At 31.5% G+C, this 17,706-nt stretch overlaps 1 protein-coding gene across 1 annotated transcript; it reads right to left on the bottom strand.

Annotated features, from left to right (window-relative positions):
• Window positions 1–11,947: 11,947 nt before the first annotated feature.
• LOC104902033 (ethylene-responsive transcription factor WIN1) lies at window positions 11,948–14,540 on the bottom strand. The gene is made up of 2 exons (XM_010689691.3): window positions 14,368–14,540; window positions 11,948–12,595 (listed from the first exon to the last, which is right to left on the bottom strand). Exons 1-2 carry the CDS (start codon window positions 14,445–14,447, stop codon window positions 12,025–12,027), a joined length of 651 nt encoding a protein of 216 aa, XP_010687993.2. The 5' UTR covers window positions 14,448–14,540; the 3' UTR covers window positions 11,948–12,024.
• Window positions 14,541–17,706: the final 3,166 nt, after the last annotated feature.

The following is a 17,706-nucleotide window of genomic DNA, read 5'->3' as shown; positions in this document are numbered from 1 at the left end:
TAACGTATATTCTTACTGTATGCATGTAATGGTTGTCTCAACATATTGGTTTACTTGTCAATAACAATGAGGCTATATTATTATATGTAAAAGCATTTCTATTGTTCTTTGGTGGACTTCTTTTGAAAAAGGAAGCTTCTCTTGGATGAAGGGCAATCTTGGTCATGCCCTTAGTCTAGGACCATGGGTAGTTTCACTAGTAAATATGAATACAATATTAAAGTGTTATTCTTCTTTTAGTATGTCCTCATGTTAAAATATTAGTATATGCTGTTACACTGTATATGTGACTCCTGAAGACTTGTACCATCAAAATGTATGACTACAATAAGATCTTATAATTTTCAACGGAAACATATGTTATAATATATATGCATAATAAATCGTACTCTTTTTAAGATCGTGTTCAACCAGGATTTACATATGTCATTGTCATGTATGAAAAAAGATTACTTATGAATTGAAAATTGGAATAAAACAATTCCTTTAAGAAGAAAAGGAGTTTAGTTGAATAATATTGTTGCAGATCAATATAATGCAAACAGATATATTTCACAAATGTGCAATATTATTTTCGGGACTCTAGCTTTTTAGTTACATGTAGAGTCATTATTGGTATGGAATTTTCTCTAAAAAGCAAAATTTATGTGGTACTTTGAAATTTTAGGTAATTTCTATTCTTTTGGCTGCTTTGTCAAAACTCTCATATTTCATAAAAACATAATAAAAAGAAGAGAGAGAGAAAGCATTGATTTAGGATCAAGTGTAAACATCTTAACAAGGTTCACAAAAGATTTACCAAAAGACAAAAATAAATAAATACCCTGAAACACAATAAACTTAAGTCACTAACAAAGGTAGAACTCGAATGTTGAACTTTTTATATGATCAAATTATTATTTTATGTCCACATAAATTGATTTGAGTAATAACATTATTTTATAAATAGGAAAGTAATAACATACTACGTATTATATAATTCTTTTACGGTCAAATTAACTGAATAATAATAATAATAATAATAATAATAATAATAAATGTCAGTGTAGATTTGTGAAAAATAAATGTGAAAGTAATTTTAATAAATTATGCTAGGTGCTTCCAAGAGTTACTTTTGTTATAGCATACTCTTTTTTTTGTTCAGTTTGTTATAGCATACTCTATTCTTCCAAATTTTCTAAGGTTTTTATACATCTGCATGTACATTGTATATTAAAGACTATTCCTTTGCTTATTGCTTACTAGCCTTCATATGCACACGATGCGTGCGTTAATTTCAAAATTTGTTATTCTATTAGATACTCCATTCGTACTTTATTTATGATTAAACTTAAATGTGAAAAATTCAACAGTTAGATGAATTTAGATATATTAATTCGCTAATGTAAAAAAATAAAAAGGTTGTGAGTGATTGTTAACATTAATTTTTTGTGAATGACAAAGAACAAAAATAATGAGTTGGTTTAACTAAATTAAAGAGTATCAAAAGTAGTGAATGTTCAGACTTTTCATGTGCATGTTATGTATGCCATCTTTTTTTATAAGGTAAAAATATTTTGTCCATTTAATTTTTGATTGAAGTATTTGATGCATATATCATTTTAAACTTGTTTTAAATGGCAAGTTGGAATGATAATTTTTAAATGATTTGCTTTTGTAATTTTTTTCATTCCATTAATTAGATCATTAAGGGTATTTTAGTCACTTCAAAAAGGACACCACACCTCCTCCCTTGGCTTATATAATAGAGATTTTCATATAGTCAAAATATAGAGGAATACATTTCACCCCGATGATGTGCGGTACATATTCTCCCAATTTACTTGTCGCATACCAAGCAAGGCTTGGTGTAGTAGTAAAGATTTGGCATCATGATTTCAAGGTTATGGGATCAAATCCTACTAGGGGCTCCTTGGGGGTGAGGTTTCCCTTACCATTTCCCCTCCCTCCAAGGAATCTGACCTGCAAATCTCGCTAGTTGTACCTGTACGAGGTGCCAGTTCAGTAGGGTCCCTTCATCTTACCAACCTTTTTTAAAAAAAATTTACTTGTCGCAGTAATAATGAGATCAAACTGTATTGTTTGTATTCCTTGCTCTTTATTCTATTTTTTAAAAAAAATGGTAAGAAGAATTCCTCTAGGCTATCTTTGCACAGGGCCTCCACCCAGAGGCCCATTACAATCCAGACACCCCTAACCCTTCCCCCCCCCCTAAATCCCAAACATTGGGTAGGAGGAATTGGATTATAAATTATTATATTATTTTATAAAAATATGAGTGATTAAGTAGAACAATATATTTCTTATCTAACGTCCCGAGACGTCCATTAGCTCTTGCCTTTAAAAAATAGTGATACTTAACAAATTACGACCATATTAAGGAAGCTATAATTGTGAAAGTTATTCCTACGAATTTTAACGAAAATGTCACATTACCAAACACTAGTTCAATATATAATACTTCCAAAATATAGTTTTCGATTTTTTTTTTACGGGAATTAAGGTAAGTAGAATCTAAGAGGGATAGTAAAGATTTTTTATTTATTTAAATAAATGTTGTATGAAAAAAGATGACTTTAGGGAGAAAATGGAGAATAATAATGGGTGAAAGAGCATTAATCGTAACACTTGGGTTAAATAAACAAAGCAAAAAACAAATTTCAAGAAGCAAATAAATGATAGGGACACGATTTTTCTAGATAAATTACGGAAAAATGTAGAACTAAATATAAAAACAAGAATTATATTTTAGGATAGCCAAAATGGAAATATGAATTATATTTTGAATCGAATAGAGTATATATCATGATATTACTACTTTATTGATATTTCATATTCTTAAATACCTTAAAAATTTGATTTGCATATGATTGTCATTCATATTACTCTAAAAAAAAATGGTCCCAGATGTGATTACTGAATCATCATATACTTCCCTCCAAAGGTTATATATCTTTATCATCAAGATATTTTAGAAGCCTAGAATAACCACCCTAATACAACAATATTTGCCAAAAGAAAATATAATTCAACGTTAAAATCAAAAAACACATACATATATTGTGCTTCATATTCATATAATATCTTGATGATAAATAACTCTAGTCTTCTATGCACGCGATGCTTACGTCGATTGTTTGGGTCTATTCTTAATAAATTTCATCAAAATATAATTATAGAAGTGTGATTTATAATTATCGTTATACAAACTACTGTGGTCTATAAAGTTTTTAGAAATTGAGATAAACATTTAGATGTAAAGTTTCGTAGTCAAGTTAAATTTGTAATTTTTTTTTATTGAGCAACCGTACCATTTTTCTCATTATGTCAAGTTTATTATTGAAAATTTTGACCCATCTTTAATTAGGAAAGGATAATTTTTTTAATTAGGAAATTAAGTCAGCCCAAAGACTAACCCCTGATCTCAGGGGCCAAGGGGGAGCGTTCTAACCACTTGAGCTAACTCTTATCCTAAATATCCAATTAAGTATATATATTTAGCTAAAGATAAAAAAGACATTTCATTATGGACAGTATAACTCCCCTTGACTTATCGAATAGAAATAATAATATAAATAAAGTTTTCTAAATAAAATATACTTATACTTCCTCCGTTTCAAAATAGATGGTACATTGTGATTAAAATGGACTCCTAGGCAAAATTTCATAAGTATGTTTAAGTAGTATAAAGGGAGGTAGATTAATTCTAGTGGTCCCATGTGAAAAGGAGGGAGAAAGAAAAAGTTGGGGACCACATGTATTAATTAAGTAAACTGGTAAAAGTGTAAGGCAAAAGTTACTAAATAAGGAAAAAAAAAATAATGTATCATCTATTTTGAAACATCCATAAATAGACAATGTATCATCTATTTTGAAACGGATGAAGTAATATTATATATTAAACGGCTCATCTATATATAGAAGTCTAGCTGATCATAATGCATATAAACTCAAGCTGATCATAATGCATATAAACTCAAGCCAGTTAATATATCCACATCTGACATTTCTACTTTGCATACAAAGATTTATGAAGATACTACTATCCCATCATTGAAATCCTTCAAAAAGTTGAACAAAATATCATCTAAAATCTAGAGTTTTTGTCATTTTAGAAAGAAAATATTATTAAGATTTAGCCAAGAACCTCAGCTTGAACAAACCGGCTCAAGCCGAGCCGAGCCGAGCTGATTAGACTGTCCTTTGTATAATAAATAAGTATGGTATAATTCTATGGGCATAAGAATATGCTGACTTTGTACACAACCAATAAAAATATAAGAAAATGTTAGTGACATATTCAACGAAGAAAGATTAAAGAAATAAAAAGAAATAGTGAAGATAAAAATAAAAAAAAAATAAAAAGTTAAAATGTTGAAGGGCATATTTTAAGGCACGAAAGTTTATACGCAATGTAATAAAGAGCATATCGGCATATTATTACAAAACTCAAGAAGGTGCGGATCTTTACTTGGTATATTCTTGGATCAACTAAGGAATCTTTGATTATTGAGCCACAAAAATCCACATTTTTATGTTCAAATTTTGTCAATTTGACCTTTCTTTTTTTCATTATAAACTTTGAACTTTCGTTGTCTTTATTATGATTAAGAGAGAGGAAATTCAAGAGTAGTTGTTGAAAGAAAGAATTGTTCAAATATGAATTTAATTAGAGAACTGACTTTTTAAGAGTGTTTCGCTTAAGTTAAGCTCGAGTATAAGTGTAAGACTGATATATTATATGTTTTTTAATTGTTAAGGATATTTTCTGCTATGATTTGACAAGTAACGTGCATGATTGAAAGTTTAAAGTTTTGTTATATTTAGATTTGAATATATAGTGTACTAGGATACTCGATGCCATGCAGATTTACGTAGTGAATTGAATTTGAATTGTTTATTTATCAAAGAATATGCTTCAATAATGAGCTTTTATAAAGAAGAATGCTTCAAAGTTTTTCAGCCAAATAATTTAAATTTATGGAATAGTTGATAAAATCAAAGTAGGGCCATTTTTATATTATATGACAATATATTAAAAATAGTTTTTAACTTGGAATAAATCATAATATAATAATTGTATATTCGAAACATATTCATTTTTGATGTACATATATGTTTTTGTTGGAACAATACATTGAAGGTATTGTATTCCATTTGCAAAATTATGACGTGGAAGAAATATTATATTCAATTGGCATGATACACTTTAAAATTTTTAAGTTGCACTTTTCTTTCTTGTTCTGAACTTGTACTTTCTCTTTCTTCTTGTTTTTGAACGTGCACTTTAGGTGTGAAGGTGTGTAATGGTGTATGGGGTGAAAATACTAATCATTCCTAGTTAGACTCCTATTTGAAGTATTTTTTTTGTGAGTATTAGTAAATAATAGTAGTATTATACTTCCTCCGTCGCAAAATATAGTTTTCATTTCTCTTTTTTCACGGTAATTTATGCAAGTAGAATATAAGAGAGATAATAAACATTTTTTATTTATATAAATAAATGTTGTATGGAAAAAATGATTTTAGGAGAGAAAGTGGAGAATAATTGGTGAAAGAGCATTAATTGTAACATTTTGGTTAAATAAACAAAGGAAAAACAAAATTCAAGAAGCAAATCAATGATGGGACACGATTTTTCTAGATAAAATTACGAAAAAATGTGAAACTAAATATGAAAATGGGAATTATATTTTTAGACACCAAAAATGGAAATGGGAACTATATTTTGGAAGAGAGAGAGTAATAATAAGGTTTACTAAAATTTTCTTATCCTTTCTTTCATTCTCAAGAGTCTTGTCTGATTAGGTGGACTGAATTAAGGCTATGTTTAGTTCACCTGAAATTTTCTGATCTGAATTTATCTGATCTGAATTTATTTTTTCTGATCTGATCTGATCTGATTTACAAGATCTTATCTTTTAGATTTTTCTCAATATATAAGAAAAAATATAGTCATGTGGGGTCTTGTTTGATTCGTCTCAATGAGTTCTTTATTAATATTCAATTATTATAATTTTTACTAATATGTAATGAAAGATATTTAATACTAATAATGCTTTTTAAATATAAGCATGATCTGAACTGATCTGAACTTATTTTTTCTTTAGATCTGATCTGATCTGATTAGATCTGAAATAAACAAAAATAAGGTGAATTGAATATAGCCTAACTTGCGAGATCCAATAAGACATTTCTCCTTACCCATTATTAAAAAAAAAAGTAGGAGAGACAAAGGAAGTTTGGAGAGTTGATTTTTTTTCTTTGGAGGGGGGATGGTTTAAAAGGAAATTTATAACATTTAATGTGGGCCATCCTTATTAACTACAAGTGTTAATTGTTACATGACAATCTTATTTTTAGGATGTGGCAATATATATATAATCTTTTTTATAGGGCAAAATTTAAAAATGAATTACGGATAGTGTTTAGCAAATCTCAAAACAATAATTAAATTACATATTTGTACTAATATTATATTACATGCTAATGAAGTATAATAGTGTCAATATTAATTGCCTTGAGTGTATTCCAAAAAGAAATATAAATGTGGAAGTAGTCATAAAAAATATTTGCTATACGGAATTAAAATTTTAATATTTAATAGGTGTTTTTTTTAAGTATCAACTTTGTTTCCGACTTAGTTTAGAAACTCAAATTTTAGGTCATTAAACGAGCTTTTCTAATAGAATATTAATGTGGGATTTTAATTAGGTTGTTGGTTGTGCGTAGTTTTGGATCACTATAGCCATTTTCGACATCACTTTTGGGGGTAGTTTTAAGTGTTTGACAATAGTAGTGACGAATGGTATAACTTTTGAAATAGGGTTTCAAGAATGACAACATAAGTAACTTTAGAATAGTGTTTGATAAAAGCTACCAAAATTAAATTTAAAACACCATGCCACCTTATCTCGAAAAATTAATCCAACATCTACTTTCATTACTAACACTACTCCTAAAACTAACAATTATTTCAACAATTAATTTTGTCGAACATATCTGTGTATTTACATGCTAGGAAATAGAAATACAACCTACAATCTTCATTAGTTTTCAACAAAATAGAATCATTCAATAAATATGTAGATATTTTAAGTTTATCACATGAGTCATGTGGATTTGGTGACCTTGATCATCCCCCTAAAGAACAAAAATTTAGATCAATGGCTTGGATTGAAATTTGAAAGGACTAGGGTCTAGGAATGAAAAAGAAAAGTTCTAAAAACAAATAAAAGATTAGATAATAAACATGTCTTTTTGGCCTTGAGCGAGAAGCATATCTTAAAGTTACCAGGCCCATAAACATATGAAAATGCGGGTACAAATAAGAAATTCTGTACTTGGACCAAATTTGGACGCATGAAATGTGCCTTTTTAAGGCATTTTGTGGGATATGCTTATTTTGATTCTGTTCTTCTCTCTCTCCAAGGACCAAAATGCATGTCTTTAACTCGAGGGCCACTTCTTTATTCTCTAAAAAGTACATTCTCAATTGGCTTGCCTTTGTGTATTTTTCTTTTTCTCCTATTAAAATTAATTCATACATTTATGTGAGTACTAGATCTGAATTAATCTTATATTTATCGATTATTTTACCAAATACCCCTCACAAAAATATTTATTCACCAAATACCTCATTTTTTTCAAAATTCACCAGATACCCCTAACATTTTAAAAAATTCACCAAATGCCCTTAATGATAACGACGGTTAATTCCGTTAGTTATTAACGTTAATTAATCCTAAAAATTTCTAATTAACACTAGAAAACCTTAAGTTACCCCTAATAACTCTAAAAACCCTAACTAGGCCTAACCCAACCCCAACCCCCCATCAGGCCCCCACCCAACCCCAACCCCAACACCACCACCACAACCCCCACCAGCCCCTTCCCCCACAGCAGCCACGCAACCCCTCCCACACTCCTGTTGTCGCCCCACGTAACCCCTCCCTCCACCCATGCAAATCCCCCACCATACCCGACCACCATCAGCCCACACCCGGGAAAGGGGGTCTGCATGGGGGTTGCCGGGGAGGGGGAGGAGGAGGGGTGGGCGGGGATGGGGTTGGGTGGTGGGTCTAGGGGTTGGGGGTTGGGGTTGGGTTAAGGAGAATTTAGGATTTAATTATGTTTAATTAGGTTTATTTAGGATTAGTTAGCTAATTAGTTACGGGAGCACTAACATCCGTTAGTCAAAAGAACACTTTGGGTAATTTTTTTAAAGATTAGGGGTATCTGGTGAATTTTTTAAAGGTCGGGTACCTGGTGAATTTTGAGAAAGTGAGGGTACGTATTTGGTGATTTTTTTTTTTGTCAGGGGTATTTGGTGAAATAACCGTATATTTATATTAAAAGTTGTCATACTTCATCCGTTTCTGTTTTAAATAAAACATTTGGTGAAATGACACTATTCATTAATCAATTTTGACTCCAATTTATCGCAATTATATAAAGAAAAACATAGTCAAGTGTGACCGTGTTTAGATTCGTCTCGATGTATACTATCAAATTATAACTTTTTATTTTTTTTACGTGTACACAACTAAATATATTAATGATTAAAAAAGCACGTTGGCTTGCATGAAAAAAAGCGAACGTTTCAATTAAAACAAAGGAAGTATATATATTTTTTAAAAGTAGGTAAGATGAATAGTCTTATTGAAAAAGGCATCTCACTCAAGTTTAACAAATCAGACTTGCAGGTCAGACTCCTTAAAAGAGAGGAATGAATAAAATGATGGTAAGGAAAACCTCAACCCCAAAGAGCCTCTAGTGGAGTTTGATCCCGTGACCTTAAAATGATAAGGCTAATCCCATGAACTGAACTGAACTGGTTTTGCTGAGTTGGCTTTCTATTGCTGGGCTCTTGCGAGAAATTCTCTTGGACTTTTGGGGCTAGTCCATTAAGGTTTATCCTCATTTTATTTTACTTATTTAAACTCTTTTTCTTTTGCTGCAATTTATTATACTTATTGTTATAGCTTATTCTCAAGGATGTTGATAGAATGTGCGAAACGAAGTAATCAAAATTAGATGAACTAATTCATAATTACATTCCTATAGGCAAGAACTGATGACATACTATACACATATGACATGTTATGAGGAGTGTTATAAAGGTTCCATTACAAAAGAAAAGAAAGAGCAAAATTGCTGACATAAATAACTTATAATATCAATATATCATATCAATTGTTGTGCAAAGGATGAAGACAGGATAATGTCATGTGAATGGTGGTTTGAACAAATGAGTTGAGAATCATTAGAACATACTTTTTTTTTCTTTTGTTCGAGAGAGGGGAACTCTTAATGCATCATTAGAAGTTAGAACATACTTGTATTATAAAGGTGGCAAACGGAATCTTAGGATTAGGTGAATACCATGAATACCTCTTTTTGACATATAAATACGGCGAGGAACCAACTTGATTTGGTAGGATAGTTTGAGATGGGTAATATTTAGATCAAAGCAAATTTAAAATGGTGAAAATCGAATTGTATATATAGTTTCACGTATAGTTTTGAATCAAATAATTTAAAATCCGCGATACACATTTTTTTTTAGAGAGAACAAGATGCAAGTTAGTTTTCATATTAAGAAAAACCCTATATACGGATTGCCACCTGTGGAAGAAAAAGAAGGAGGAATTGAGGTTGGCTCAAGTGGTGAGCTTTCCCATCTTCTCTAGTAAGGTCTAGGGTTCAATTTCTACTTCAATCATTGTTTAGGATTTAAGAGGGGAAGGGAGGTTGGGGGTGTCTGGCTTGTAATGAGCCTCTTGGTGGGGGTCCTGTGTGAGGGCAGCACAAAGGAATTATTCTTATCAATTTTTTTTAAAAAAAATGTGGAAGAAAAAGAAGCGCATGACTAGCATCAAAGCTACTAGTTAAACTACTCAGCCAATTAGAAACTGAAAAATACCCCAATTGACTTATAATACAGGTGATCATGGGTCGGGTTCGGGCTGAGCCAAAATTTTGTGCCCAAAGCCCGTTATTTTGGGCCACGATTAGCGGGGTTTTTGGGCCAAAATTGGACCGGACAAAAAAAACACTAAAAAATCATTTTGGCTTGCCCAAAGCCAAAAAACCGGGCTGGACTGTACCCGATCGCGGTCCAAAAAATTCTGCCCAAAATCGGGCCACGCCAAAATGATCCGCTCTAGCTTATAAGTAGTATCAGTTTGTTAGACTCTATATCAAAAGATGATAAAAGTTCTACATCTACATATTGTCATTATATTAGCTTCAGTAATCATTCATTCATATGAATCATTTAATCATAATTCATACACAAAAATGTTAATGGGTCATTGGCTCATTGCTAATAAGTAATAACCGGCTCTTTGCATTGTTGAAGAGGTGCATACTCTGTAATACTATATCATATAATTGCATCAAGCATTATAAAATACTACTATAGGATCTTGAATTTTGTCGCTTTTTATCAACCAAATGGGTGTCACCACTCACCAATGACTGAGGTTTTGCGGTGCATGATGTTGATGGTTATATATTTTCAAATTTGGGCGGTTAAGTAAAGTTTTTACAACAAATCTTTTAGGCATTTGGTAAGATGCAAAATGATGGGATACTCTAGTCCATATATAAGTTAATATTTTCCCTATACATGTCTATATTTGTATCTAAAATTCTAAATACTCTATCTGATTGAGATAATTAAAACCTGTTGTATAGGGTAAAGGTCGGAAAATGACTATACTTTCTAATTTCTATCAAGATGTTTATTAAACTGGATGTAAACTTGTACCTTTTAAAATTCCGCCTTTCACAAATGTTCAGAGTATTTGCACGTGAGTGAGAGGTAGAATATGAGGGTATTGTATAATGATTTTTTGTTAAGTTTCGTAGAATAATATTCTACGTTTGATATTAATTTGCTTACTCATTAGTTCCCTTTTTAATTACATCATTTACTTTATGCATGTGAGATATTATATAAAAAGTTTTAGCTAAATAAAATAATCGTTTTATGTTGCTTGAATTTGTACATGAGACAATTGCTTTTACAAGGTTCTAAGAGCAACATCTAACTGCTAATATCGTCATGCATGTATATAAAGATATCAATGGTAAAAAAAATGCCTATAGTTTTCCAGAATTCGCGTGTGTTAGTCGATCATGGATTCTTAGGGCCTGTTCTCTCCGATTTATTTTATGTTCAGTTCAATTTAGTTGCAATCAGTTCAGTTCAGTTGCAATCGGTTCAATTCAGTTCAGTTCAACTTCAATTATCATTTTTATTAGTTATGATTTAATTTATTTCAGTTTGATTCGGTTGCAATCAGTTCAATTCAATTCAGTTGTTTTATATTGAAGAAAACATATCCTTAGATTAGCATAGAAGATCATAAGTTTCCTATCGATGGATTGAAGAAAAGTAGGTCCATCCCCGGAAGTTTATTGGGTTTTTGGGTTGCGATAGTGAATTGGGTCATGACTCATGAGTCTTGACTTGGCACTACCAGGCCTTAATATTTGATTGGATCCTTGCAATTGCCTTGTAGTTCTTTATTCTCAGAAGACCAACTCTTGGGCCCTCCTCTGTTTCTTTGTTTCTACAGCCCAACCATGGAATTTACTTGATAAAAGTTCAAATCTCACATCCTTATGGCCATGGGTTTATTAGCCAACAAAGGGAAGAAGGTAGAACTCCATTCTAACATGGGCCGTTTATAGGATCTTGCTAACAATTTATTAGGAGTTCCTCTCGTGTAAAGATTGGAGAGCCTTTTAATTCTCTTTTTCCTTACCTTTTCTTTTATTAAAAGAAATCCTCCATATATACAATTACATAGCAATTTGAAAAAGACCAACCATAAACTTATTTCCTATAACTCAATGCTAGTAAGTGCATTAATGCATTTTGTGATTTAATTTAAGTCTTAAATCTATATACCTGCCCCGTGCTTATAGACATATATGAAACTAATAAAGTCCCATTAAGTTATATATATATAATGATAGTATATGACAATAAAGTAAAAGACCTAATACTAATTAGGGGGTAGTAGAGCAATAATTTCTACTAAGGAGTTCCTCTATCATTTGCAATGCAACTCTCTCCTCTTCATCCATTGACAAATGATGACCTTGATCATAAATTCCCCCAAAAGCACCATTAGTTGATGGAAGTATTGGCATATTTTCTATTCGTTTTTCTTGTTTCTCTTGTTCTTTGTTAATACTCTCTTCTTGATCAATATCTACTTCAACATCCTTATTTTTCGCAAATTTAACTATTTTGACCCATTTCGAGCTAGGACTTGGACCAATGCGGTTTTGCCAAACACCGATATGTGAATTCTCAATGTCGAGCCTTAGACATGTTAGCGAAGAGGATGGAATCCCATTGGACTTGCAGAGCTTCTCATGAAGCACTTGGGATAAGCTTTCATGAGTAGTGGGGGAAGATGATGCTAGGTTATTAAGCCCTTTGTGTACACCAATTTCTTGAGAGGGTGGAAAATTGATCTTAGCATTTCTTCCACACATAACAATTGCAGCTTGGTCATATGCTTTTGCTGCTGCTTCTGCTGTATCAAAAGTGCCTAGCCACACTCTCTTCTTACTTGACGAGACACATGCAAGAAACAAAGACATTAATTAAAGTACATGGAAAAAAACTCCATAACTTGTTCATGTACCTTTTTCTAAAGTTAAGAGACATACTCCAAAACATTATCAAATGGAAAACAGTAAGATTGTTGATAAGTGTAAGATATCCAAAAAGTTAGCCTACACATGCATGCTCAATGAAGATATCCATAATGTCATGCAACAAAATTCCATATCAATGAGCTATTTACAGGAAATATATATTTATTCTAATAGATACTTAGCTTAATTATATAGTAATATAACATATTATAATATTATTTTAAGAAGAATATCCTAATTTTATTCACATGTGCATACCGTCCAAATAAAGATGTCACCTCAAAAGTCAAAATAAACGGTTGACGTGGCAATCAATTTCGGATAGGTAGAACATAAATTCTTGGGTGAAAGTGTTACACCATAATTTATAGTGTAATAATCTACAAACCACCATTTATTTTGCAAAAAAAAAAAAATCAAATGATATGAAATATATGACAAAATTTCATGAGATTCATGTCATTATTTGTATATATAGTTCATGTCATTATTCTTGTCAAAATATATGTCATTACATATGTTACACAACACATTATGGTGTGACATGGTACACCCAAGATACAATCTAAATAAAATAGTATATGAAAGAAAGAAGGCTTACAAATTGTATTATTACTTCTATGAGAGCTTATATGAACGTCTTTTTGTTGGAGTCTCCAAAGACTCTAACAAGGACATGCTCGTAATTTAACTTAATGTATAATAAAGTTGGCAACAAACTTGGAAACAAAATAGAGTCAATTTGGTATCAAATTATAATTTGGTACCAACTTAATCGTATTTGAGTATTAGCAATAACTTTTTCGGGGGCCTTCTTTCGGAACTTTTAGTAAGAAGAATTTCCTCTGGGACTGTGGGTCGCCCTCGCATAGGTCACTCACTCAAAGGCCCAACAATTCCAATTCCCCTTCCCTCCAACATTTAAATTTTTATTCCACCAAGATTTGAACCTTGGTCTTCCATGTGAGACAGTGAGAGATAGAAAGTCATACCATTGGATCTAAGGGTTCTTAGTATTTTAGTACCAACAATATATTTTTTGAGGGGGACCCCATGGTAAGATGAAGTCCCCTACCAGACTGGCACCTGTCGTAGGTTAACCAGGCCTGGGTTTGGCGACAAACACTTTGAAATTGGGGGATAGTAAAGGAAAACCCTCTCCCAAAATGCTCTTAGTGGGGGATCGAACCCCCAACTTTGAAGTTGGAAAGTTCTTTACTTACCACTAGGTCAAGTTTAGCTTGATTTTAGTACCAACAATATAGTACCTAAATAATAGAGTCAAGTTGATAACAAAATTGTACTAATGTAATACCAACTTAACTCTATTTAGTACCAACTTATCGGTATTTTGATACTAACTTACTCTTCTATTTGTGAAATTATAAGCGTCCCCTTATTTGGTTGGAGTCTTTCAATACTCCAAATACTGTTACCAACACACACACTCTCTCGGACTACCAATTTTTGAACAAATTACGACAACCTATATGGTTTTACTAAACTGATCACAATGCAATACTATTGACAGGTGAAGAAGATCCTAGTCTAATTCATCTATGTTCTGAATTAAGTTCAAAAATTTCACTAAAAAAGCTAATTTGTTCAAGATAGAAAAATAACGTAACAATTACATCAGGACATACATAGGGAGTATTTATCAAAAGTAAAAGAAAGTCTTACAGTAAAGGATGGCGAATTTCAGATACCCAAGTTCCCCATTGTCGTTGCCTAACTCCTCTATATTTTTGAGAAGGTACCATCCTCTTTTTTTTAAGTACTATTACTTTAAATTTAGTGTAGAAAGTTCATAGAAAAATGAATAACTTGGTAGACGTGTTTTGGGTAGAGCATACAAGAGTACTGAGTATATATAAGAAAACTAGTGACGGATTCTCCTATACTCCTTGACGAGGGCCAAAAACTACTATCAACTTGGTTGGATAGTACGAAGTTTCTTGTCCATTATGAATTATGATAGTTCAGTCGTAAGAAATATAGACGATCAAATTCCCGCAAAGGAAATTTTATGTGTTTTCATGAGAAAACGATAGCTCAACGAGTTGATGGTCGCACGGAAATGGGACATACTACCTCCGTTTCATATTAATAGTTACACTTTCACTTTTGACACTATTTATACATTTTCCTTTGACTATCATTTGTGAGTTATGGTTAAGAGAAAATATAGTCATGTGGGGTCTTGTTTGATTTGTCTTGATATGTAGTTTTAGAATATCGACTTTTTATATTTTTTACAAATACAAAGTTAGAGATATAAAGGCTCAAAGTAGTGCATCGGCATGCGTGAAAAGTGTAAATGTAACTATTAATTTGAAACGGAGGTAGTATATGTGGACAAAGGAAAACTAATGCAAATTTTAAAATCGAGAAAATTCGAGAGAATGTTAGGGAATCACAATATTTTAAAGTTGTGAAAGTAGATTAGACTTTACTTTGAGAGATTTAAATACATAGAAAAGGAAAAGGTAAGTTATTAGAAGGAAGAGTTCGAGTAACAAATAACAATGTTGAGTCTATGAGTTTTGAATAATGACAATCAAGCAAGGAATATTTTTTAATTCTTATAGGTGTTTATGAGTTGTTAGGAAACAACTGAGATATTAATTGTTCATGACTGTATACTTAAACAATCAGTGACTATTTATTTGTTATGCTATATTGTTACTTGTGTAGCAAACGGGTCCATTCCAAGACTTAAAGGTCGGAGGCCCTCTTGAAGATGTTCGAAGAATGACAAGTGTTGATTTGTTGATTCAGGGGAAGTTTCAAAATTTGAAGTATATGAAGATAGTATATATAGGATGTTTTATGAGTTTATCTTAGGTCTCCATGAAATGTTTGTGTGTAACATTCTAGCGGAACTATATTGCTTCCATTGTTAACTTGTTCTTAGTGTGAAACAGTAGTTTTGAATATAAGAACCAATTGATTGTATATTAAGAACAATACTGAATAGGGTAACAGGTCCGGAGTACCAATTACTTTGTCGAGTAATTGAGCTGGCTGATTCAAAAAAGATTTTCGAAGAATTATTTTTTAAGATATTTTTTGTTAAAAAAATTACTAGCTTTTAGAAACCTTTATTCAATATTTTTATTACCTTAAAACGTGGGCATATCTTAGATAATATCTTATTTTTTAAGTTATTATTCAAGATATACTTCCCGTAACTCAAGATTATCCTATCTTTTAGGCATCTTGATCTAGGGCACGCTTTATGGTCAAGCTTTTGCCTATAAATTCTAAGTAGGGTTTATAATTCACTTTTGACGTCTCCTTAATTTTATTGTGCATCTTTGAAGGCTTTTCACAGAAAGAAAAACTTAGCATATTCCTAAAATATAGAGTGTGCATTCCTTAGAGATTATTAAAATACTCTTTAATTGCTTGGTAAGAAAGTGTGTTTAAAATAAATTCATTGTATTGAATCTCCAACACTAGAGATTGGGTAGCGTTAGTGATTGCATTCGCGAGTGCTTGAGATGTCAAGTGCGAAATAGCTAACTTGAGTAAGTGTGACGTGAGTTGTTTCCCTGGAGTAAGGGAAATAGGTATGTGAGCATTTTTCATGGTATAATCTGAGTTGATTAATAAGAGAACTAGGATAGGAGAACATAGGCCCATGTTTGGTTGAACGTCGTTAAATTTGGTGAATTGTTCATCGCATTTAAGTTATGTTGTTTCCATGATCAGTAGCCAGCCCAACTAGTTCTTCTTTAAATTGAAAGAATTTGAATTTTGCACCAATTCTCCTACATACTCTATTCACGCCCTCTTGAGTACCTTGCAAACCTTCAAACAAAAAGCTATGTCGGTCTCATTTCAATCCACTATCTATTTTAAAAAGAAAATTCAAAGTTTATGAAAGTTTTCGAAAGTTTCCACTAGTGTTGGAAAGGAGAAACGTTGACCTAAAGAGAATATTCGTACATCATACATGGCCAGATGGAGATAAAATTTACTCAGCATAATATTACATCTCTATAAGAGTAATTTAATCATTTTATCATACTTGAAACCTCTTTCTCTTTTCCTTCGTTCTATCAATTTCATTTTTTTACACTCTCCCGTTTATCTTAATATATTCGTGTCTCAATTATTTTAGTTTATTTTTTTATTTCTTGTTGGCATGATTAACCTCTCTTCCAAACTATATGTGTAGTAACCCTCATGCAAGTACACACTTCCAAACAAACAAGTTGTTACTATAATTATAAGCTTTATGGATGTCCTTGTGAGCCAACAACGTCCCCATACACCCATCTTAGTACAATATATGTAATGGTATCTACCACATACACACATACCTAAGTAAATGGTCCTCCATCTAAATTATTATTTTCAATGTACAATTCTATGAAATACATTAAATGCAAAAGAAAAAGAAAGTTTTACAGTTATTAGAATAGTTTTCGAATGGTACTTGTTCATTTGGCATCATATGTCAAGATCTTTTCAATTTAAGCTATATAATTTTGTCTCACCACAAAAAAGGTAGAAGCAAAGTAAATATTAACTTTTCCACCACATGTGCAAATAATGTAATACCTTTGCCAATCAAGTATTTTATTAACCGAACTTCTATTCATCATTTCAAAAATTATTTGATCGAAATTGCCTAAAAAAATTAAAATTACATTTATAACTTTTTATTTCTTTTTTCCTTAAACCACCATCCCCACCACCAGCTGTCTTCTGCCACCTCACTCCACCACCATCCAGCTCTATCTCTCTCTATACCTCACCCCTATATTCCATTTTATTCTCTAAGCCACCTGGATTCGCTGACGATTATATTTGAACGAAGCAGTTTGATACAATTATTATATTGGTTTCAAAGCTTTTAATTTTTATTTGTATTTCAATTTATCAAATGGGTCAAAAAATTCATGTAAGTAACAATGAAAGATGAGTTTTAATTTTGTTTCAATCACAAAATTATCTTCATATTGGATTTAATTTTATACAATTTGATGAATGGTTTTGAAATAATGGATT

The sequence above is a fragment of the Beta vulgaris genome, chromosome 8, assembly GCF_026745355.1.
Source record: "Beta vulgaris subsp. vulgaris cultivar EL10 chromosome 8, EL10.2, whole genome shotgun sequence".
Classification (NCBI taxonomy): Eukaryota; Viridiplantae; Streptophyta; class Magnoliopsida; order Caryophyllales; family Amaranthaceae; genus Beta; species Beta vulgaris.
This window is presented reverse-complemented; position numbering and strand designations above follow the sequence as displayed.